Source organism: Erythrolamprus reginae, chromosome 7 (genome assembly GCF_031021105.1).
Source record: "Erythrolamprus reginae isolate rEryReg1 chromosome 7, rEryReg1.hap1, whole genome shotgun sequence".
Lineage (NCBI taxonomy): Eukaryota > Metazoa > Chordata > Lepidosauria > Squamata > Dipsadidae > Erythrolamprus > Erythrolamprus reginae.
The window spans coordinates 33002932-33020686 of NC_091956.1; the positions used below are offsets into that span (position 1 = coordinate 33002932).

The 17755-nt window shown below is 34.9% G+C and overlaps 1 protein-coding gene across 3 annotated transcripts in view; it reads right to left on the reverse strand.

Annotated features, from left to right (window-relative positions):
- Positions 1-7200: 7200 nt before the first annotated feature.
- FNIP2 (folliculin interacting protein 2) overlaps positions 7201-17755 on the reverse strand; it is a 77253-nt gene continuing 66698 nt past the window's right edge. For all 3 annotated transcript variants that reach the window (XM_070757289.1, XM_070757290.1, XM_070757291.1), the window contains 4 exons: positions 15521-15677; positions 12981-13181; positions 11853-11968; positions 7201-7570 (listed from right to left, as the gene is read on the reverse strand). In XM_070757289.1, the coding sequence (XP_070613390.1) occupies positions 7492-7570; positions 11853-11968; positions 12981-13181; positions 15521-15677 (553 nt within the window). In that variant the 3' untranslated portion in view covers positions 7201-7491. The remainder of the gene's footprint in view (positions 7571-11852; positions 11969-12980; positions 13182-15520; positions 15678-17755) is intronic.

Sequence of the window (17755 nt, forward strand, 5' to 3'; positions counted from 1 at the left end):
CCTCTGCTAGCATGGGTGGGACAGCCCAATCCCAGTGGGATGGACCCATGCCAGGGTAATATATCTGAAATATTTTTTGCTGTATAAACACTGAAATCTAGTTAGATTTTGATATTCAGATTACAATATTTTTCCATTATTTGAATAAAATGCTGGTTTTCAGTTCTTTATTCTATCCAGACTTTACATCAAAATCACTCTGATGCAAGTGTCTCTAACGATGGAAATATCCCAGCCCAAATCAAAATCATTATATATATAAACGTAATTGTAAATACAGGTGAGTAGGGGATAATAAACAATATTTGTTTTAAGACTGAAAATAATTAGAACTCATCATTATTATCCAATCCCTAATCAAAGGAAAAACTCCTAGTATCTATCCAAATCTTTCATACAGCTATTTCTAAATCAATTCTAAGATCTAAATTATCCCATACAATTTATTTAGTGTAGAAAAACAAATTCAATTTTTTTTTAAATAATTTATCACAAATTTCAAACTTATATAATAGGTAGCAGAAATTGTAATCTTCAATTTTGAACCTAAAGCTGTACAATTAACCTAAAACATCGTTTTTTTTAAAAAAATGTGAACTTTAAAAATATGGATAGTAATTATTCTGAAGACTTAGATTAAGTGCTCCAAATCCTGAAGCATATCTTAATATATTAAATCCTTTTTTTCTTTGGCATTTAGTCTCAGTTAAGGAAGTGTTTTTGTCAGAATCTACCAGTAGTATACCCATATCATATAGACTTTTGGCATATTGTTGTAACACTGGATCTAAGAAATCCAATTTGTTTCTAAGATTTGACCTTGCTAAATTGCTGGTTATATGCATTTCACTATCTGCACTTCTTCAAAACATCTCAGCAGCAGCAGCTTAGGGGGCTCAACAAGAAACAGATGCATGTCATTTAACAAGGAGTTTGCCAGGATACAGATCGCTAATATGTCATTAAGCTAATCTTATGTCCTCCTCCAAGTAGGGTCAAAGCTTTTTAACTCTTTTGGTCAATCTGTTTAGCTGTGGCTCTCCCCCCCCCCCCCCCCCCCCCCCATGCAACAACGCCCCCTTGCATATCTTCCTTCCATTTAGGAAGTTTCTTTCATAGATGCAGTAATAATACAAATTCTTACTTTTACCTGTTGATCATTCACTGGCCAAGAAGGTCTTTGTGATTTTTTCAGGATTTACATGTTAAATGGAGATATTTAAAGAAAAAACATATTAATAAACTGAGGTCTATTAAAGCGTATTCATTGCAAATCAAACTGAGGCATTGTTGCATTTAATTGCCCCCACTCCATGTCATCACTCTGCTGAACAACTAATTCCCACAACAAACTATTTAATAAGGCCTGCATTACTATTCTTCTCATCTTTCCTATTACCTATCTCCTTTTCTACTCTTGACTATAACATTGTTTGTATCTTTACAATTTATACTTAATTTCCTAGCATTATTTATATTGATTATTTAGTATCCTATAATTATTATTAAGTGTTGTATTTTAATGATTTATGGATGTATTTTAGGACTATGATCATGATTTTATATTACGATTTATAGATTTATGTACACTGCTTTGTACACCGAAACCAAATTCCTTGTGTGTCCAATCACTTTGCCAATGAAGAATTCTATTAAACTATTTTTTTTAAAAAAATCCCATAAAGAATTAGATTTTAATGTGTAAGCCATTATAATTCAGTGCATTTTCTTCTTTCCAAATTGATTTAGTGGGCATCAACATGCTCCCCATGAAATATCTATAAAAAGTTATTTTAAAATGCAGTACATACAGGTAATACAGACATAACTGATAAAAGAGCTAGCTAGTCTTTGCATTCTTATAAGCAAAAATTATAATAAATGAGCACAAATAGCTGCCTACCATTATTTATTCATTTTTCAATGCTTAAGAACATTCATACAACATCTACCGGTACTATTCCTAATATTTCTTATTTCAGACTGCCTTTGGGAGTTCAATCATCAGCATAGAGCTGGAAGGAACCTTGGAGGTCTAAAGCACGACACCCTATACCATTTCAGACAAGTGGCTATTAGGTTGAAAGTGGTCATCAAATATTCTCCCTGCTTATGCAGGACTAGCATGCCAATGTGACAATCTTTTGACAAACCAATTTAATATCTTTTTGATAGAAGAAAAAAAACCATTAAAATACACTTTCAATTTATAAAAGGTCAAGCAGCTAATACTATTGCTCAGCTCAAATCTTGTCTGCAGTTTAATGGCCCATTTCTGATTTTCTGCACTTCTGTGATCAGTTTGCACCTGCACTTTACAATTTGTCTTCTGACCACTGAGGAGATACAAGATAGAAACTGAAATCAAGTAGTGAAGACTTACAAACCTATTGAATATGTACAGTCTTAAGGTAACACTTCTTAATTTGCTAACACTGCAGCTTGGCTGCCATAAATTATAAAACTATAGAAAATGAAGGATTTATTCCATACACCCCTCTGTTAGAAGCAGGTACAAAATTATCCTGTCAGTCTGATAATGGAACAGAATAGAAAAACGGTTATTTTAGTATTAGTTTATTACAATATAAGTTATTGCACTAATTCCTCCCTTGACACATGATAATTGCCCGTTTATAACTAAAGTAAGCTTCTAACGTTTGACACTAGTATCCATACTTACATGTAGTAGTTGCATGCTTTCTTTGGAGATATCTTATAGAACTCTGTGTAACATATTGCTTAACTCAAGTAATCCCAGTTTATTGACCCAGTTTGTGAAAGAATTGGTTGTACTTGGAGAAAGAGCTGTTTATGCTGGCATTTGAAAGTCCACTCCTCTTCAGCAATTACCATTTCCAGAGCAACTCTTTTCAGATGAGATTCCCAGAATATGGCAAGTCTTTAAATATTAGACCATCAACATACAAAAAGATTTAAATAGATATATTTTATACAGGCAGTCCTCGACTTACAATTCATTTAGTGACTGTTCAAAGCTACAATGGGCAACTTATGACCTATAAAAGTGACCTATGACTGTTTTTCACACTTATGACCCCTGCAGCATCAATGGGGAAGCCAGATTCACTTAACAACCATGTTAGTAGATTAGTAACTGCAGTGATTTGCTTGACTTGTTTAGAAAGGTTGTAAAAAAAAAGGAGGCATGATGGCGCAGTGGTTAGAATGCAGTATTGCAGGCTGGCTGCCAGCAGTTCAATTCTTACCAGCTCAAGGTTGACAGCCTTTCATCCTTCTGAGGTCAGTAAAATGAGGACCCAGATTGTTGTGGGCAATAGGCTGACTCTGTAAACTGCTTAGAGAGGACTATATAACACTGTAAAGCAATATATAAGTGTAAGTGCTACTGCTAAAATGGGGCAAAAGTCACTGAACAATTGCCTCACCTAGCAACAGAAATTTTGGGCTCAGTTGTGGTAGTAAGTCAAGGAATACATGTATTACAAATTACTATCCACATTTTTAAAATAAGCTAGCATTATTTCTTTCTGCTTCCATTCTTAAAAAAACATTCATGCTTCATATTGGAAAATATAACCTATGGATATCTGAAAATATATGGCCCTTTATTTATTTATTTATTTATTTATTTGTATGAAATTGTTATACCATTTAAAAACTTGAGAATCTTTCTATTATGTCAATTTCAATTTTTCTCCTGCACATTTATCTGTTTAAACCTATAATAAAACAATTAAGCATGCTAATAAAAATAGTCCATGAATAATCAAATATATACAGCATCTTCTGTCTTGCAAATGCTTGAGCACAATTCTTCAACAAAAACAGAAATTTGAGATTCACCTTAGTAGCAATTTATTCAGTTCTGAGGTACTGTGGTCCCTTGACTTTCACGAGTCTGACTTTCACGGAAAGGCTGTACCACGGGTTTTCAAAGAATATTAATAAAAAAAATATTCTGTGTTTTTTTTGAACAAAATAGGTTTTCCTGCAGCCGCCCAATATACAATACTGTGTGTTTTAACTCTCCTCCTCCCCCTCACAGCCATACTGCTTCTTTAAAAACCCTGCTGTTCTGTTCGAAAAAACTCCCTAATCTTCTGTTCCCGGGTCACATACGACCCGGACCGAAAACCCTTCATTTGAAGTGGTTATGTTTGGTCAATTTGAAAACCTTTTTCACCTGGAAACAAGTTTGAACATTTCTGCACACAATGGAATGAAAATTGAACTGAAAAAATTAATCCTTATTGGTTTATTTTGCACATAAATGTGCCTCTCCCCCATTTTTGTGACATTGTTTTCAATTTATGGATAGTTTTGCTTGCAAAATGCATTCTATTTTACTAAAGTTGGTGTGGGATTGGTAGCTTGAACATTTCTGCACACAATGATATGAAAATTGAAATGAAAAGAGGAAATTTTATTGGTTTATTTTGCTGATATAATGCATGCCCCCCCCCGTTTCTGTGAAATAGGCTTCACTTTATGGATAGTTTTGCTAGCAAAATGCATTCTATTTTACTAAAGTTGGTGTGGGATTTGTAGCTTGAACATTTCTGAACATAATGATATGAAAATTGAACTGGAAAAATTGATGCATATTGGTTTATTTTGCACATAAAAGTATGCCTCCCCCCGTGTTCAATTATTTCAATTTATATAAAAATTATGCTGTTAATTTCAAACTTACATACTTTTTTTTACTAAAATGGATTTCTTTCATAAAATTAGTTCTCTGGCTACAATGTGGTTGATTTTCAAAAGGATATTCCAAATATTTCTAGCCAAATATGTATAAAAAGTGACAATAATGGCACACAGCATGCATTATATCAGCAAAATAAACCAATAAGAATTACTTTTTTCATTTCAATTTTCATATCATTGTGTGCAGAAATGTTCAGACTACTTTCCAAGTGAAAAAAGTTTTCAAATTGACCAAACATAAGCACTTCAAATGAAGAGTTTTCGGTCCGGGTCAGGGTGACCCGGGAACATAAGATTAGGGAGGGGGTTTTTTCAGCAAGAAAGAAACCCCCCACCCCCCCAAAAAAAATTCTCATAGAGAGAATCCCTGAAATGATGAAAAGTCATGAAATTTCAAGTTTCAGATATGCAGGGAAAATTTTTTACAGGGACTCAAACTTGGCTTCGGGTCACATACGACCCGAACAGAACAGCAGGGTTTTAAATAAAAGCTCCGCTTCTGCCCCAGCCTCCTGATGCCTCCCCTTTAATTCTCGGCGCCTTGGTATGCTCCACTTGAAGCTGAGCCTTACTGCTGCCCGCCGCCGCTTCTTCTCCCCTAGTTGTAGTGTCCGACCTCCCAACTGATCGGCCTGCAATACCGGCTTCGAGTCCTGGCCTGGATCCCTCTTGCCTTGAGCTTCCCCTTCTCCTGCCCTGCCCCTGAGCATCGGGCAGATGCTGGCAGCGAGTGCAGCAAAGTCCCCAGCTTGCCGCTCTGTTGCCCCTGCAGGTTTTGGGGGTAAGTAAAACCAGAAATGTAGGAGGGAGAGGGATGAAGGAAGGGAGCATCTCTACTTCATGGAAATTTGACTTTCACGGGCGGTCTTGGAACATATCCCCTGCGAAAGTCAAGGGACCACTGTAGTATTATTTAAGGTTTAAAGTTTATTTTACTTAAAAACACAATTCTAATCTAGTTTATTTTTCATATATAAATATGATGGAAGCTATCAATACTTAAAAAAAGAGTTCTATTAATCTATTATGTATTAATATATTATTAGATAATATTATCTTATATCTGGATTAATGTACCATGAATGCAAATAGAATGCATATCCTGAAAAGGTATGTAACGAAATATAAAAACTAGCCTTAGTATGTTACTTTTCATAATGGAGCCTCAATTTAGAAATAAATGGTGGATTACAGCAGGTATAACAACATGTCGGGAATAATGCTAAGGATACATGTCTAGATGCTATAAATTAGGAATGTTAAAATCTCAAAGAATTAAATGTTGTAATGAAAGCTTTGATAAACTGAACAATAAAAAAGGAAAAACAAGGAAATATTAAGTCATTGCATGGACAAACTTTGCATCAAGAATTACCAGCACTACTTATGTTGTCAGCATTTTATACCTTCGTGTAGTATTGTCCAGTCCAATACATAAATGTTATTAGAAGAATAAGAATAAAATAATCTCATCACTGAACCATTTGGGAGCCTTCAAAGACTCCCTTCTAACTGATAATTATCATAAAGTAATGATAATTCAAAGTACTGCATAAACTTTACAACTTTTATACTGAACGCTATGCCTTAAAACAGGAATAGGAAGATAATGGTTCCTATATAGCTGAATTACAATTTTCAGCATCCTTCACTAGGGGCAATGTTGATAGGGTAGCTAGGGAATATAACAATGGAAAGGCTACAGGGTTCATATCCCCAAGCTAAGTAAAACCTATATGACAAAACAATGATGTACAAGCATAGAGATGCATGTATTACTTTGGACAATTAGGGATGGATATCACATGTCTGGTCTCTTCTAGATCAGGGAATCCAAAACTTGGCAACTTTAAGACTTGTGGACTTCAACTCCCAGAATTCTTCAGCCAGCATAGCTCTGCTCTAGATTCAGGACAGTGGAAGACACAGGAAAGCTAGTATAAAATGTTCTGTAGAATTTTTCATATATCTGTAGTTATCCTAATTAATCACTGAGTGATTGTTATTATATTTACCTCTCTTCCCACATAACCACTCTGGAATTTCTTCTGAACATTTCAATCATTTACTTTACAGGTGAATCCTGTTTATACAGTTTGGCTAGAGTTTAGCTAGAGTTATCAGGGCAATTATATAATTATCATTCAAATAAAGTATCCAGAGTTTATGCAGATTTATAACTACCGTATATTGTTGCTAAACTTTCAATTTTCCACATTTCATCTACTTTTTCATATGACCCAGAAATTAGAATTCAAGATGAGGCCTTCCCCCACTTTTATCTACTGATAAATTTCCTGCCTTCTTTTTTTAATAAAACCTTTGTCTTTCTTTGCCCATAACTAGCCAGCTAATCAAGTTGTTGAATTCTGAACCCTTCTGAAGAGAGGCAGTTCCGTGCAGATATATTGTCTTATTGTCTCGTTTAAATAGACAAAGGAAAGTATACGTTCAAACTATTTGCTTAGAACCCCTTATTGAAGAAATTCAGAAAAATATGACAAATTCAAAAAAAGGAAACTGTATTTTTTATACAATTAGTCAGGTATTATACATAAACAATGTATCCATCATTAAAGTTTAATCCTTTTATTCATTCATTAAAATACAATGATGCATAAACAATATAAAAACCCTGAATATATTTTATATCACGTAAACTAAAAATCCACTCATAAATATCCACATAAAAGGCTGGAAACCAAATGAGATGGAATGAACTGCTGTCACAAACTCTCTTCTTTTGTGTCTATTATTCACTTTCAAATCTTTGAGAGAATAGAGTTTATCTGTAGTTTAAAGGAGTATTTGAGCTACATATGGTGAATGAGTACTTGCTATAGCAGCCAGTAGTGGCAAGTCATTGGATTCAATCCTAGAAATGAAAATGAAAAAGTGTTAATATTTAAGATACATAAAATTATTTAAGCATTCCATTGAATTGGAACTGAGTAACATCATATTTTAAAAATAAGTCTTTCATTCTATATGTATTCACCTTATTTAATATTATGTGTGTCTTTTCTTTTAAAAATTACATTCACTTTTTTTTTTATAAATCTAGGACTATAAATAATGAAGAAGATATTTACATTTAAATATTCTGAGGCAGAGGTCCCCAACCCCAGGTCCACAAACCATTGGGAACTGGGCTATGCAAGTGGCAGGCATGCAAAACCCTCCCATTCCCCTTCTGCCACTGCCAGCCTGAGGAGTCGGAAAGGTTTCGGGACCACTGTTCTAAGGCTTTTCAAGATCATTTTGAGGAAAAATAGAAATCATATTGACCCTTTAAACCAGGAACAGAAATCTTGCACCCCACTCCCAAGCCACCAATTTTGTTTATGCTTCTGTTGCCAAAGTGTTTTTAATGTGCTTGGGAATTAAACTCACAGACAGTGATCACAATAATTGTGCTCAATTAACTTATTGCACTTTTAACTAAATTAAAAATAAATCAAGTTTAGATTAATGTATGGGAGGAAGACTTCACGTTGATGAGAGAAAATACTGCTGATGTGGCCCAATAGTGGGCAAGTGTCATTTAGTTTTAATTCTATTTATATTACATATTTTTACACATGCTATACTTTTATGATCTATTTTATATCTATTTTATTTGCTTAATGTTGAAGATTATATGTTTTGGAAAATGCGTCTGTCATGAATGAAGAATTTATATTGGCACCAATCATTTTTTTATAGTGGTAGTGGTGATGGCGGCCATCTGGGACACTATTTAAAGGCCAAGTACATATTGGGCTTCCAAGTTAGGATGAATGGCAAATTAAACATCCATATGGGGGACGGGGAGCTCCATAAGTGGGAACAGCATTGTAGTGGAATTATGAAGAAAATCTCTTCAGAGAATGGAGAGATTATTGGAATCACCTATTTATGCTCTGAAAGAGCTCCTCCGGGTGAGGAGACTACAGGAGTTTAGCTACTTGTGGTCAATAGCAAGTTGAGCAGCTTGGAGTTGAGGGGTTTACAAGTGCTGTGCAGCCTTAATTGATTGGCAATTAAATTAATTGACTTTTAATTGGCAAAAGTCTTTAAACTTAATTACTTTATAACCTAAGAAAAATATTCCAAACAGCAGTAAAAATCAAAGACACACGATGAATGCATTTTTTTTTTAGATTTGAAGAGGGGAGAAAATTTATTTTAAATAATTTTAACTTAAAAGTGAAATGTTTAAATGATCCAAGAAAAAATTAAAGACATAAATGGGAGATGGTGTAAAAAAACACTCACAGAAGAAAAACTTTTTCTTTTGAAAATGCCTTTAAAATTGCAATAACAAATTATAATTATAAATTATAAAATTTGGGGGAAGTTTTATGATTGGATAGAAGATTAAGAGATACATTATGTATATATTAGTAATTGGTTAATTTTGGAAAAATTGAAACAAGAGAATTTGATTCAAGCTTTGCAAACCAGATGGCAAAGATGAGAAATGGTGGTAGCACTATATAATGATATAACACAAAACTTACTTATTGTTTAGACGTAAACATATAGAACTTTATTTTACGATGTAGGTGATATATTATGAATAGTTTCTTTTACTAAAGATAAATATATAGAGAGAATTTTTAATTAGCTAGATTAAATTTAGATAAAAGAGATTTTATTATTTTTTACATTGTTGTAACCTTTTGTAGTAAGATGGTGAGGGAAAATTTTTAATTTAGAATTTTAAGAATTGCTAATAATGTATAAAATTAACAGAAAAATTTACACGGGGAGAGATAAGACTCTCCATTGAGTGAGCAATGAGAAAAGAAAAGTTTGTATATGATTGATTTTAAGCATTGTTATTGTGTTTATAACTAAATATTGTTTTATTTCATGGTGGAGAAAAATAAAAGAATCTTATAAAAAATAGCAATAACAATTAGCCTAACAAACTGGACCTTTGTGGGAATTCTAACAGGTTATTATGGATAGTACAAATAGTCCTCAACTTATGACCATAATTGGAACCAAATTTTTGGTCATTGAACAAAGCAGTCACGAGACACCCACATAACTGCTTTGCCAAATGGCTGCAATCCCATTTTTCTCAGCTATAGTCATTGAATTACTGCATGAGTCATTAAAGGAGGTGGAGAAAGAGGTGTCTGCTAAATGAGGGAAGGTAACTCTCTTCTGTGGGCAGAAGGACCTCTTGTGGGTGGGCTGCAGAAATGAAGTTCAGATTTGGATTTTTTTTTATTCTCCTCACATCACCTTCTTCTTTCGGCAGTGACTGTCTTCCTCCTCTTCTTCCTCCTCCTCCTCCCACTCAAATTCTGAGCTTTTATTTCTTTCCTGATGGATTTGCACACATTGTTTGCTTTAATTTTTTTTCATTGTTCATTTTATTGTTCTGTTATTTTACTTCTGTTTTCTTTACACTCTTTTCATTTCTTCCTTTTTATTGTTGAAAATGATACAGAGTAGCTCCTTGGCAAGATAGGCAGCAAATAAATTTAACAATGTATACAAATTAAGCCAGTTTTCGCAGCTGAGATAAAAGAATGGGTTTTAATGTCATTATTTTATATAATTAAGTAATTACTTATAAATAAAATAAATTTATTTTTACTTTAAAATAGGAAAAATGGAAGGAGAAACCATCAAAATAAAGATCAAGTTCAAAGACTGAATCCAGCTACAAGCTATAGGTGGGACACCCCCCCCCAGCAATTGCTTCAATCTAAGTCAAAAATATTGGTTTAGAAAGTGGGAGATTCAATATCCCATAAATAAATAAATAAATAAATGAATGAATGAATGAATGAATGAATGAATGAATGAATGAATGAATGAATAAATAAATAAATAAATAAATAAATAAATAAATAAATATGAGTCACTCTTCCAGTTTCCTCTTGGTCATATAACCCACAGCAGAGTTATTTTAAGGAAGAAAATATTCCAAATGTCATGCTTCATTTCCCTAATCTTATTATGCAACCTTTTAACTTGCAGAAGTGGTTGCATCAGGTTTGTAAGTACAGTATTTATTTATTAATTAAATTTATTTGCTACCTATCTCTTAATGGGGCTGTTCTAAGTTGCTTTACAAAAATGAAAAAAATGTGTAAACAGAAGTAAAATAATAAACAATGACCAAGGAACACAATATAAATACGTGATAACGATCTTATTATCCTGTCATAATATGATCCTTGACCTTGAGCAAGACATCCATGAGTGTGAATTCAAGTGGGCGTAAGGAAGTGTTACTAACAACAAAACTAGCGGAGGTGGTGGTATTTCAGCTCAGCGATTTAAAATTTTAACAGATAATGCATTGCTACACTCAATACTGTATACCAGTAAATTTGGAAATTGCCACAGGATTAGAAAAGGTCAGTTTACACTCCGTTGCCAAAGCAGGGTTCTGGCAATGACAAAGAATGTTCAAATTATTGTAGTTATATTCATTTCACATGCTAACAAGGTAAAAATCCTACAAGATAAGTTTCTGCAATATGTGAACAAAAAACTATTAGAAGGACTATCTAGATTTCAGAGGCAGACGAACTAGAGATCAAATTGCCAACATTCATTGGATTATGGAGAAAATAAGTGAGTTCCAGAAAAACATCTACTTCTGGCTTTCATGGATTATGCTAAAACATTTGATTGTGTAGATCACAACAAATTGTAGCAGGTTCTTAGAGATGGGAGTACCAGACCACCTTACCTATCCCCTGAGAAATGTGTAGTTGGGTCAAGAAGCAAGTTAGAACCAGACATGGAATAACCGATTGGTTCAAAATAGGGAAAGTACTATTACAAGTACAATTGTGGCTGGCGTCTTCAGAGCTGAACATCACCTATTCTGCCGTGGACTTGTTGGCAATTCACAGGCAACTCCTTCCTCAATTCAATATTGACAGAGTACTCTACATATGCGAGAGTTCTTGAGAGCATCTACCTTTTAAAATTTCATTTTGTTCAGAAAGTAAAGGAAGACTATAAATTTCATTTAATATAACAGCTTAGTTTGATTTACAGATGGTCAAAGCAACACACATACAGACTATAATACACCTTTCACAGAAAACCTGGCACAAGATAAAAACCATGCATCTTGAATATTGAGTGAAAGATGAGTAAAAACAACAGTCTTAGGTTTTAACTTTAGCAGCACTCACCCCAATACCACTCCAAGTTCTTTCACGTGAACTCTTGTTTGTCCTCGCAAATATTTAGATAGCATTGTGCTTTTATGGTACATTTCCTGTAAGCGATCCTCAAGATGCATTACACACTGTAAGTGGAAGGAGAAACCAAGAGAGATAAAATCAAATATAATAGATAAATTGTGCACACTTTGTTGAGGCCAAACTAAAGTTCTGTATGTCATTGATTAAGAGCACGGGTGTCAAACCCGTGATGTCACATTGCTTTCCCCCTTTATGGAACTGGGTGAGCATGGCCTGCAGGTGATGGATCCGGCCTGTGGGCTGCTAGTTTGACAGCCCTGATTTAGAGGAATGAAGCCAAGATTAATCAAGCGCTGCCTAAGCCTTCTACAAATATGTCCACACACATTCCCCAATATGTGAAGGTTCCTTCTTTTCAATCTTGTCATCTTATAGGATCTAGGAGGGTAAGCTTTTTCAGTAATTGCCCCATTCTCTGGAATGATCTCCCCTGTTCTCCCCCTAGGCCCCACAAATATATACACAACATATATAACAGACCAACAATATTTCTAGCCTGTAGGCAAGTCATTCAAGAACTAGCTCTTCCTCCAAGCATTCAGGGGCAATTGGATGAGAGTTCCTCATTTTGGTTGTTATGTGTCTGTCACCATTTTATCATTATATACTGAAATGGCTTATTGTTACATAGTGAGTTTTTTTTTCTTTTTTGTTCTATTTGGGTTTTTTATGCTTTATGCTGCCCAGAGTCACATCATTATTGATTATGGATGGATGGATGAATAAATTTGAGACAACGTAAGTGGGTGAAACTATTTTCCTTTTATCTGGTAGTTCATATGATATAAAAGATGTGGCTACCACTGGCCAAATTTAAAAAAACAGGACTACAGTCATAAAACTTCCTGAAGACCAGTTATCAGTTCTTCACAATTGCCAAGGTGAACTTTTAGATTAACGTAGTTAACATGTAGGAAAAGAAAGCATTAGTCACCACAGTGCCTCATCTAAGTCAATCAATGTAGAAATACATGCAGTTCAAAAGCCTGGATCACATCTTGTCTTTGCTCTTTATCTGTATTTATTGTACACACATGCTTGTAAATGAGTACTTACAAAGTCAGCAGAAAGATTAAGTTTGTAAAGTTGTAAAATGGAGTGCAATAAAGATGATACTAGGCTGGAGACGAGAACATCTTTGCCCAGTTTTATATTGTCAGTCATTTTTTTCTGGCTAGTAGCCACCTGAACTGTCCATTTATCAGTATCTGCTATAATGTAAACAGCTTCTGCTATGGATTCATCTAGGACAGGATGCTGTAAAATACACATAACAAAACTAAGTGAAGCAAGACATTTTATTTATGTATTTTGTTAAAAAAAATTATGTAGCTGCTCTCTTATGTCAAAATCTGGATGGCTCCCATTTTTTTAAAAAAATGCCCTGCATTAAGAGCCATTTTGAATTCAAATTTAAGAATAAAACCTGCATTTTATCTAGCATAATAGAAGAAACATTTGGCAGCCTGTAAATATATTTAATTAGTCAGCTGTCATCTACCATTTATGGAAAGAATGTGCTCACAGCCAAATGAAGTGATAAGCTTGAGAGTAATTTATTCAATGATGAACCTCTATTGCCTAATAATATAGAGAGAAATCTTTTCAGATGTTATTTTGTGCTAGAATGTTTACTTGTTTCAGCGCACAGATTAGATGCAGATATGAACAGGGGCCCTCCATTTAACTACACAGGGCTGAAAATCTGTATCAATATGTACTGATTTCTGGACCAGGACAAAGGGTATAAATTGCAGAACATATAGCTGCACAGACTAGAAAGGTGCACAATTAAAAGCTTTCTAGATGAAAAGAATTTTTTCCCTAGCTGTCCCAATTAGAAAAGTGAGGGATAAGAAGCCAGTTTCATTACCACAGTCACAACAATATTAAATCAGGGCATCAGTTGGAACCCCAATACCCAGATTACACTTTGACTTCGAGTAATTCACATTCTGATTCAGTTAGATTAAATCTCTGTAAATTTTGGACTAAACTGGTCATTCTGTAAGCTGCAAACTTTAAAAATCAGATTTGCACTATAAAGGGAATCAGGGATGCCTTTCTTCAGTTGATCCAGTTCAATGTACTTTTAGGCACAGAGAAGGTTGTTCTGGGCCAAAAGAAGTTTAGAATCAAGGACTAACAGCTTTCTTAATACAGTGGTACCTCTACTTAAGAACTTAATTCGTCCATGACCAGGTTCTCAAGTAGAAAAGTTCTTAAGTAGAAGTAATTTTTCCCATAGGAATCAATGTATAATGCATGCAAACCTATTAGGAAAGAAATAAAAGCTCGGAATTTGGGTGGGAGGAGGAGCAGGAGGAAGAAGAGGAGTAGTACAGTCGCTGCCGAAGGAAGAAGGTGAGATGAGGGGAATAAAAAAAATCCAAAACTTTAAGGCTTAAAAAAAAAAGAGGGACTCTGAGGCGGTGAGGAGAAGCATACGCCTCCCACACACCCGGCACGAGGCTGCCTCCCATATACTGCGCCAGAGGGAGAAACCCGGGGGGATGGCAGGAAACTGGCTGGGCCTTCATGCCGCTCTCAAATTTCCTGGGAAATTTTCCAGGCTTGGGTTCTTAAGTAGAAAATGGTTCTTAAGAAGAGGCAAAAAAATCTTGAACACCCGGTTCTTATCTAGAAAAGTTCTTAAGTAGAGGCATTCTTAGGTAGAGGTACCAGTGTACTTACTCTCCTATAGAATTTTCTTCAGAGATGCATTCTGCAATGTAACTCTTAATATGACTTAATTAATATGAATTAATATGACTGAAAGGCAAGGCAGACATACTACATCTAGGAAAATTCCTCTTCCAAATTAAATTTTGGAATCGGAGGTTCATTTTTACTATTTGTTGCCAGTTATAAGGAAGATACTTTTTGCAAGGTCACAAAGAAAGGCCTGAAGGCAAACAACTTCACTAGGTTTGTTCCCAGCCTAAAAATATACTTCCTTTCTCAGAGAGGAACATTTGATTTTGACCAGAATTGATAAAAGTCAGTTGCAGAACTATTCTGTATCAGGTAGTTGAATAATTTAATTGAATAATGTGATAAATATTTTATGTATTCATTCATGAAATTTATAGACTGTTCAATATATCACAACTCTGTATGTCAAAAGGTATGGCATGGATAAGAACTACTGAATACAGCAGCCCCTCAAAAAACAAGGTTTGCTCCATGAAGGATTTTAAGGTAATAATCAGCACCTTGAATTGTATTAATCAAATTGAACCAGCACTTCAAAAAGTGAAGGCATTACATGAGCATTCCGTGGCAGTTATGATTGCCTATGCTTGCTGCATCCCAAACTGTTGCAGCTTCTGTGTGGTCTTTAAGCCTTACATAGAGCGAATTATAAGATTCATGATTATAAAATTTACAATTATAATGAAATGACTGCAAGAAAATAACCAAGGGCTCGTGAATTAAAAGAATATGATGTAATCAGAATATACCGGTAACTATTCTTCTATCTACAAATAGCAAAAATTACAATGGAATGTTACTAATGAAACAAAATCAGTAAGATTTACCTTCATGATCAAAACATTACTATTAAACCTTTGCATAGAAATGGACAGACTTACATTTATGGTGTGACTCAACTCAGTGGATAAGTGTTGCTTAAGTTGTTCATCAGAACTTATTCCATGCAGCACAAGATCAGGCATATAAGAGGTACAATAGCCCCCAAGAAGTGACCTTCCAAAATGTATCATGCTTTGAGAGCTAACTGTGCAAAATCTGAAAATCAAGAATTTACTGTTTACTGAACATATCTCAGGGCCTTACGAAAAATAATCAGTATGTGCAGTTATATTGGCAAGACTGTAATATGATTTGAATGGATGGCATTATGATCTGCTTTGTTTTTCAAGATTGCAGCTCAAGAACGATGAAAAAAATACCATTCATTCTAATATATAAATGTAACAGTTCAGAGGTAGGTTCCTTCCGGTTTGGGCTCTTTTGCCTGAACTGATAGCAACCCGCTGGTGATGTCATAGTGATGTAGCAGAACCGGTTTGGTCAGTGCCGGTCCACGGAGGCCGCCACCTGTTTTTTGCATTTTTTTAAAAAAAAATTTGGGAGGTGTCCGGTTTTTTTCTTCTGTGTATGTGCAGAAGCTGCGCATGCGTCACCATCTTGTTTTTTGCTTTTGGGGGGCTTTTTATGGCACTGCACATGTGTGCGCATGCTTCACATGTGCACGCCATGTGGCGTGGGAGGTACCAAACCAGCAGTGAGGTAAGTTAGAATCCATCCTTGTGACAGTTACTCTTTAGCCTGAAAACTTCTATAACATATTATTGAATCTTTCTCACAGAAAACTGAACACAATTTAATAGAATACTACAAGTCTACAAAAATCAAACAATAACTTCAAAGTTCAGACAGATCCCGCCTACATGGATCATCATAATTATAAACAGTAAATTTGTGTATATATCATAGTAAGTAATTTGATTGTAGAATTAGATTTGATCATAGAAGTAAATTCAAAGATCTGTATATTTCATGCAAGAACATGGCCCCTTGCTAACTAATTGAAAGGTTCATCCTCTGCCATCTTCTTTTCAGAAAAAGCTAGTGATATATTTAATACAATTAGACAAATTTCACACAATGCATAATGCATCCCATTACAATTACATATTTTCAAATATATTTCAGTTTCTGAGATAGTAAAAGTACAATTTCTCTATCTATCTTCATAGCCTATTAAATAGGCCATAAATCCAGGAAACATATCTCCATTTTTATAGTGATTTTTTTAAACTGGATCATTTGACAGCATTAACAAAAAATGCAAAAATGTAATATAAAATGTTACATTATATGTATGTATTATTACATTATTTAAAAATGTAATATAAAAACATCTACCTGAAACATATTTAGAAAAGGTGTTGTGGGGACCCCCCCCCCCCCAAAAAAAATATATATATATAACAAACATATAAACTGACTTATCTTGTTGGGATTTCATTTTGGTTAGACAATTTACATTCAACAGCAAAACTTACATATGGTATGCAGGTAGTCCTCAACTTACCACAGTTCGTTTAGTGACCATTTGAAGTTTCAAAATGAAAAAAGTTACATTTGACAACTTTTCACATTTTTTATTATTATTATTATTGTTATTGTTATTGTTATTATTATTAATTAGATTTGTATGCCGCCCCTCTCCGAAGACTCGGGGGCGGCTCACAACAATACAAACAGTACAAATCCAATATTTAAAAAGAATTTAAACCCCTTCATATAAAAAGCAATCATACATTTCACACAAACCATGCTAAAATAACAAGGGTCCAGGGGAATCAATTTCCCCATTCCTGATGACAAAGGTGGGTTTTAAGGTGTTTGCAAAAGGCAAGGAGGGTCGCTGGGATTTGTGCGGCAGAAGGCGGTCTCAGAGATATTCTGGTCCGATGCCATGAAGGGCTTTATAGGTCATAACCAACACTTTGAATTGTGACCGGAAACTGATCGGCAACCAATGCAGACTGCGGAGTGTTGGTTTAACATGGGCATACCTAGGGAAGCCCATGACTGCTCTCGCAGCTGCATTCTGCACGAGCTGTAGTTTCCGAACACTCTTCAAAGGTAGCCCCATGGAGAGACCGTTACAGTAGTAGAACCTTGAGGTGATGAGGGCATGAGTGACTGTAGAGCAGTGACTCCCGGTCCAGATAGGACCACAACTGGTGCACCAGGTGAACCTGGGCAAACGCCCCCCTCGCCACAGCTGAAATATGGTTCTCTAATGTAAGCTGTGGATCGAGGAGGATGCCCAAGTTGCGGACCCTCTCTGA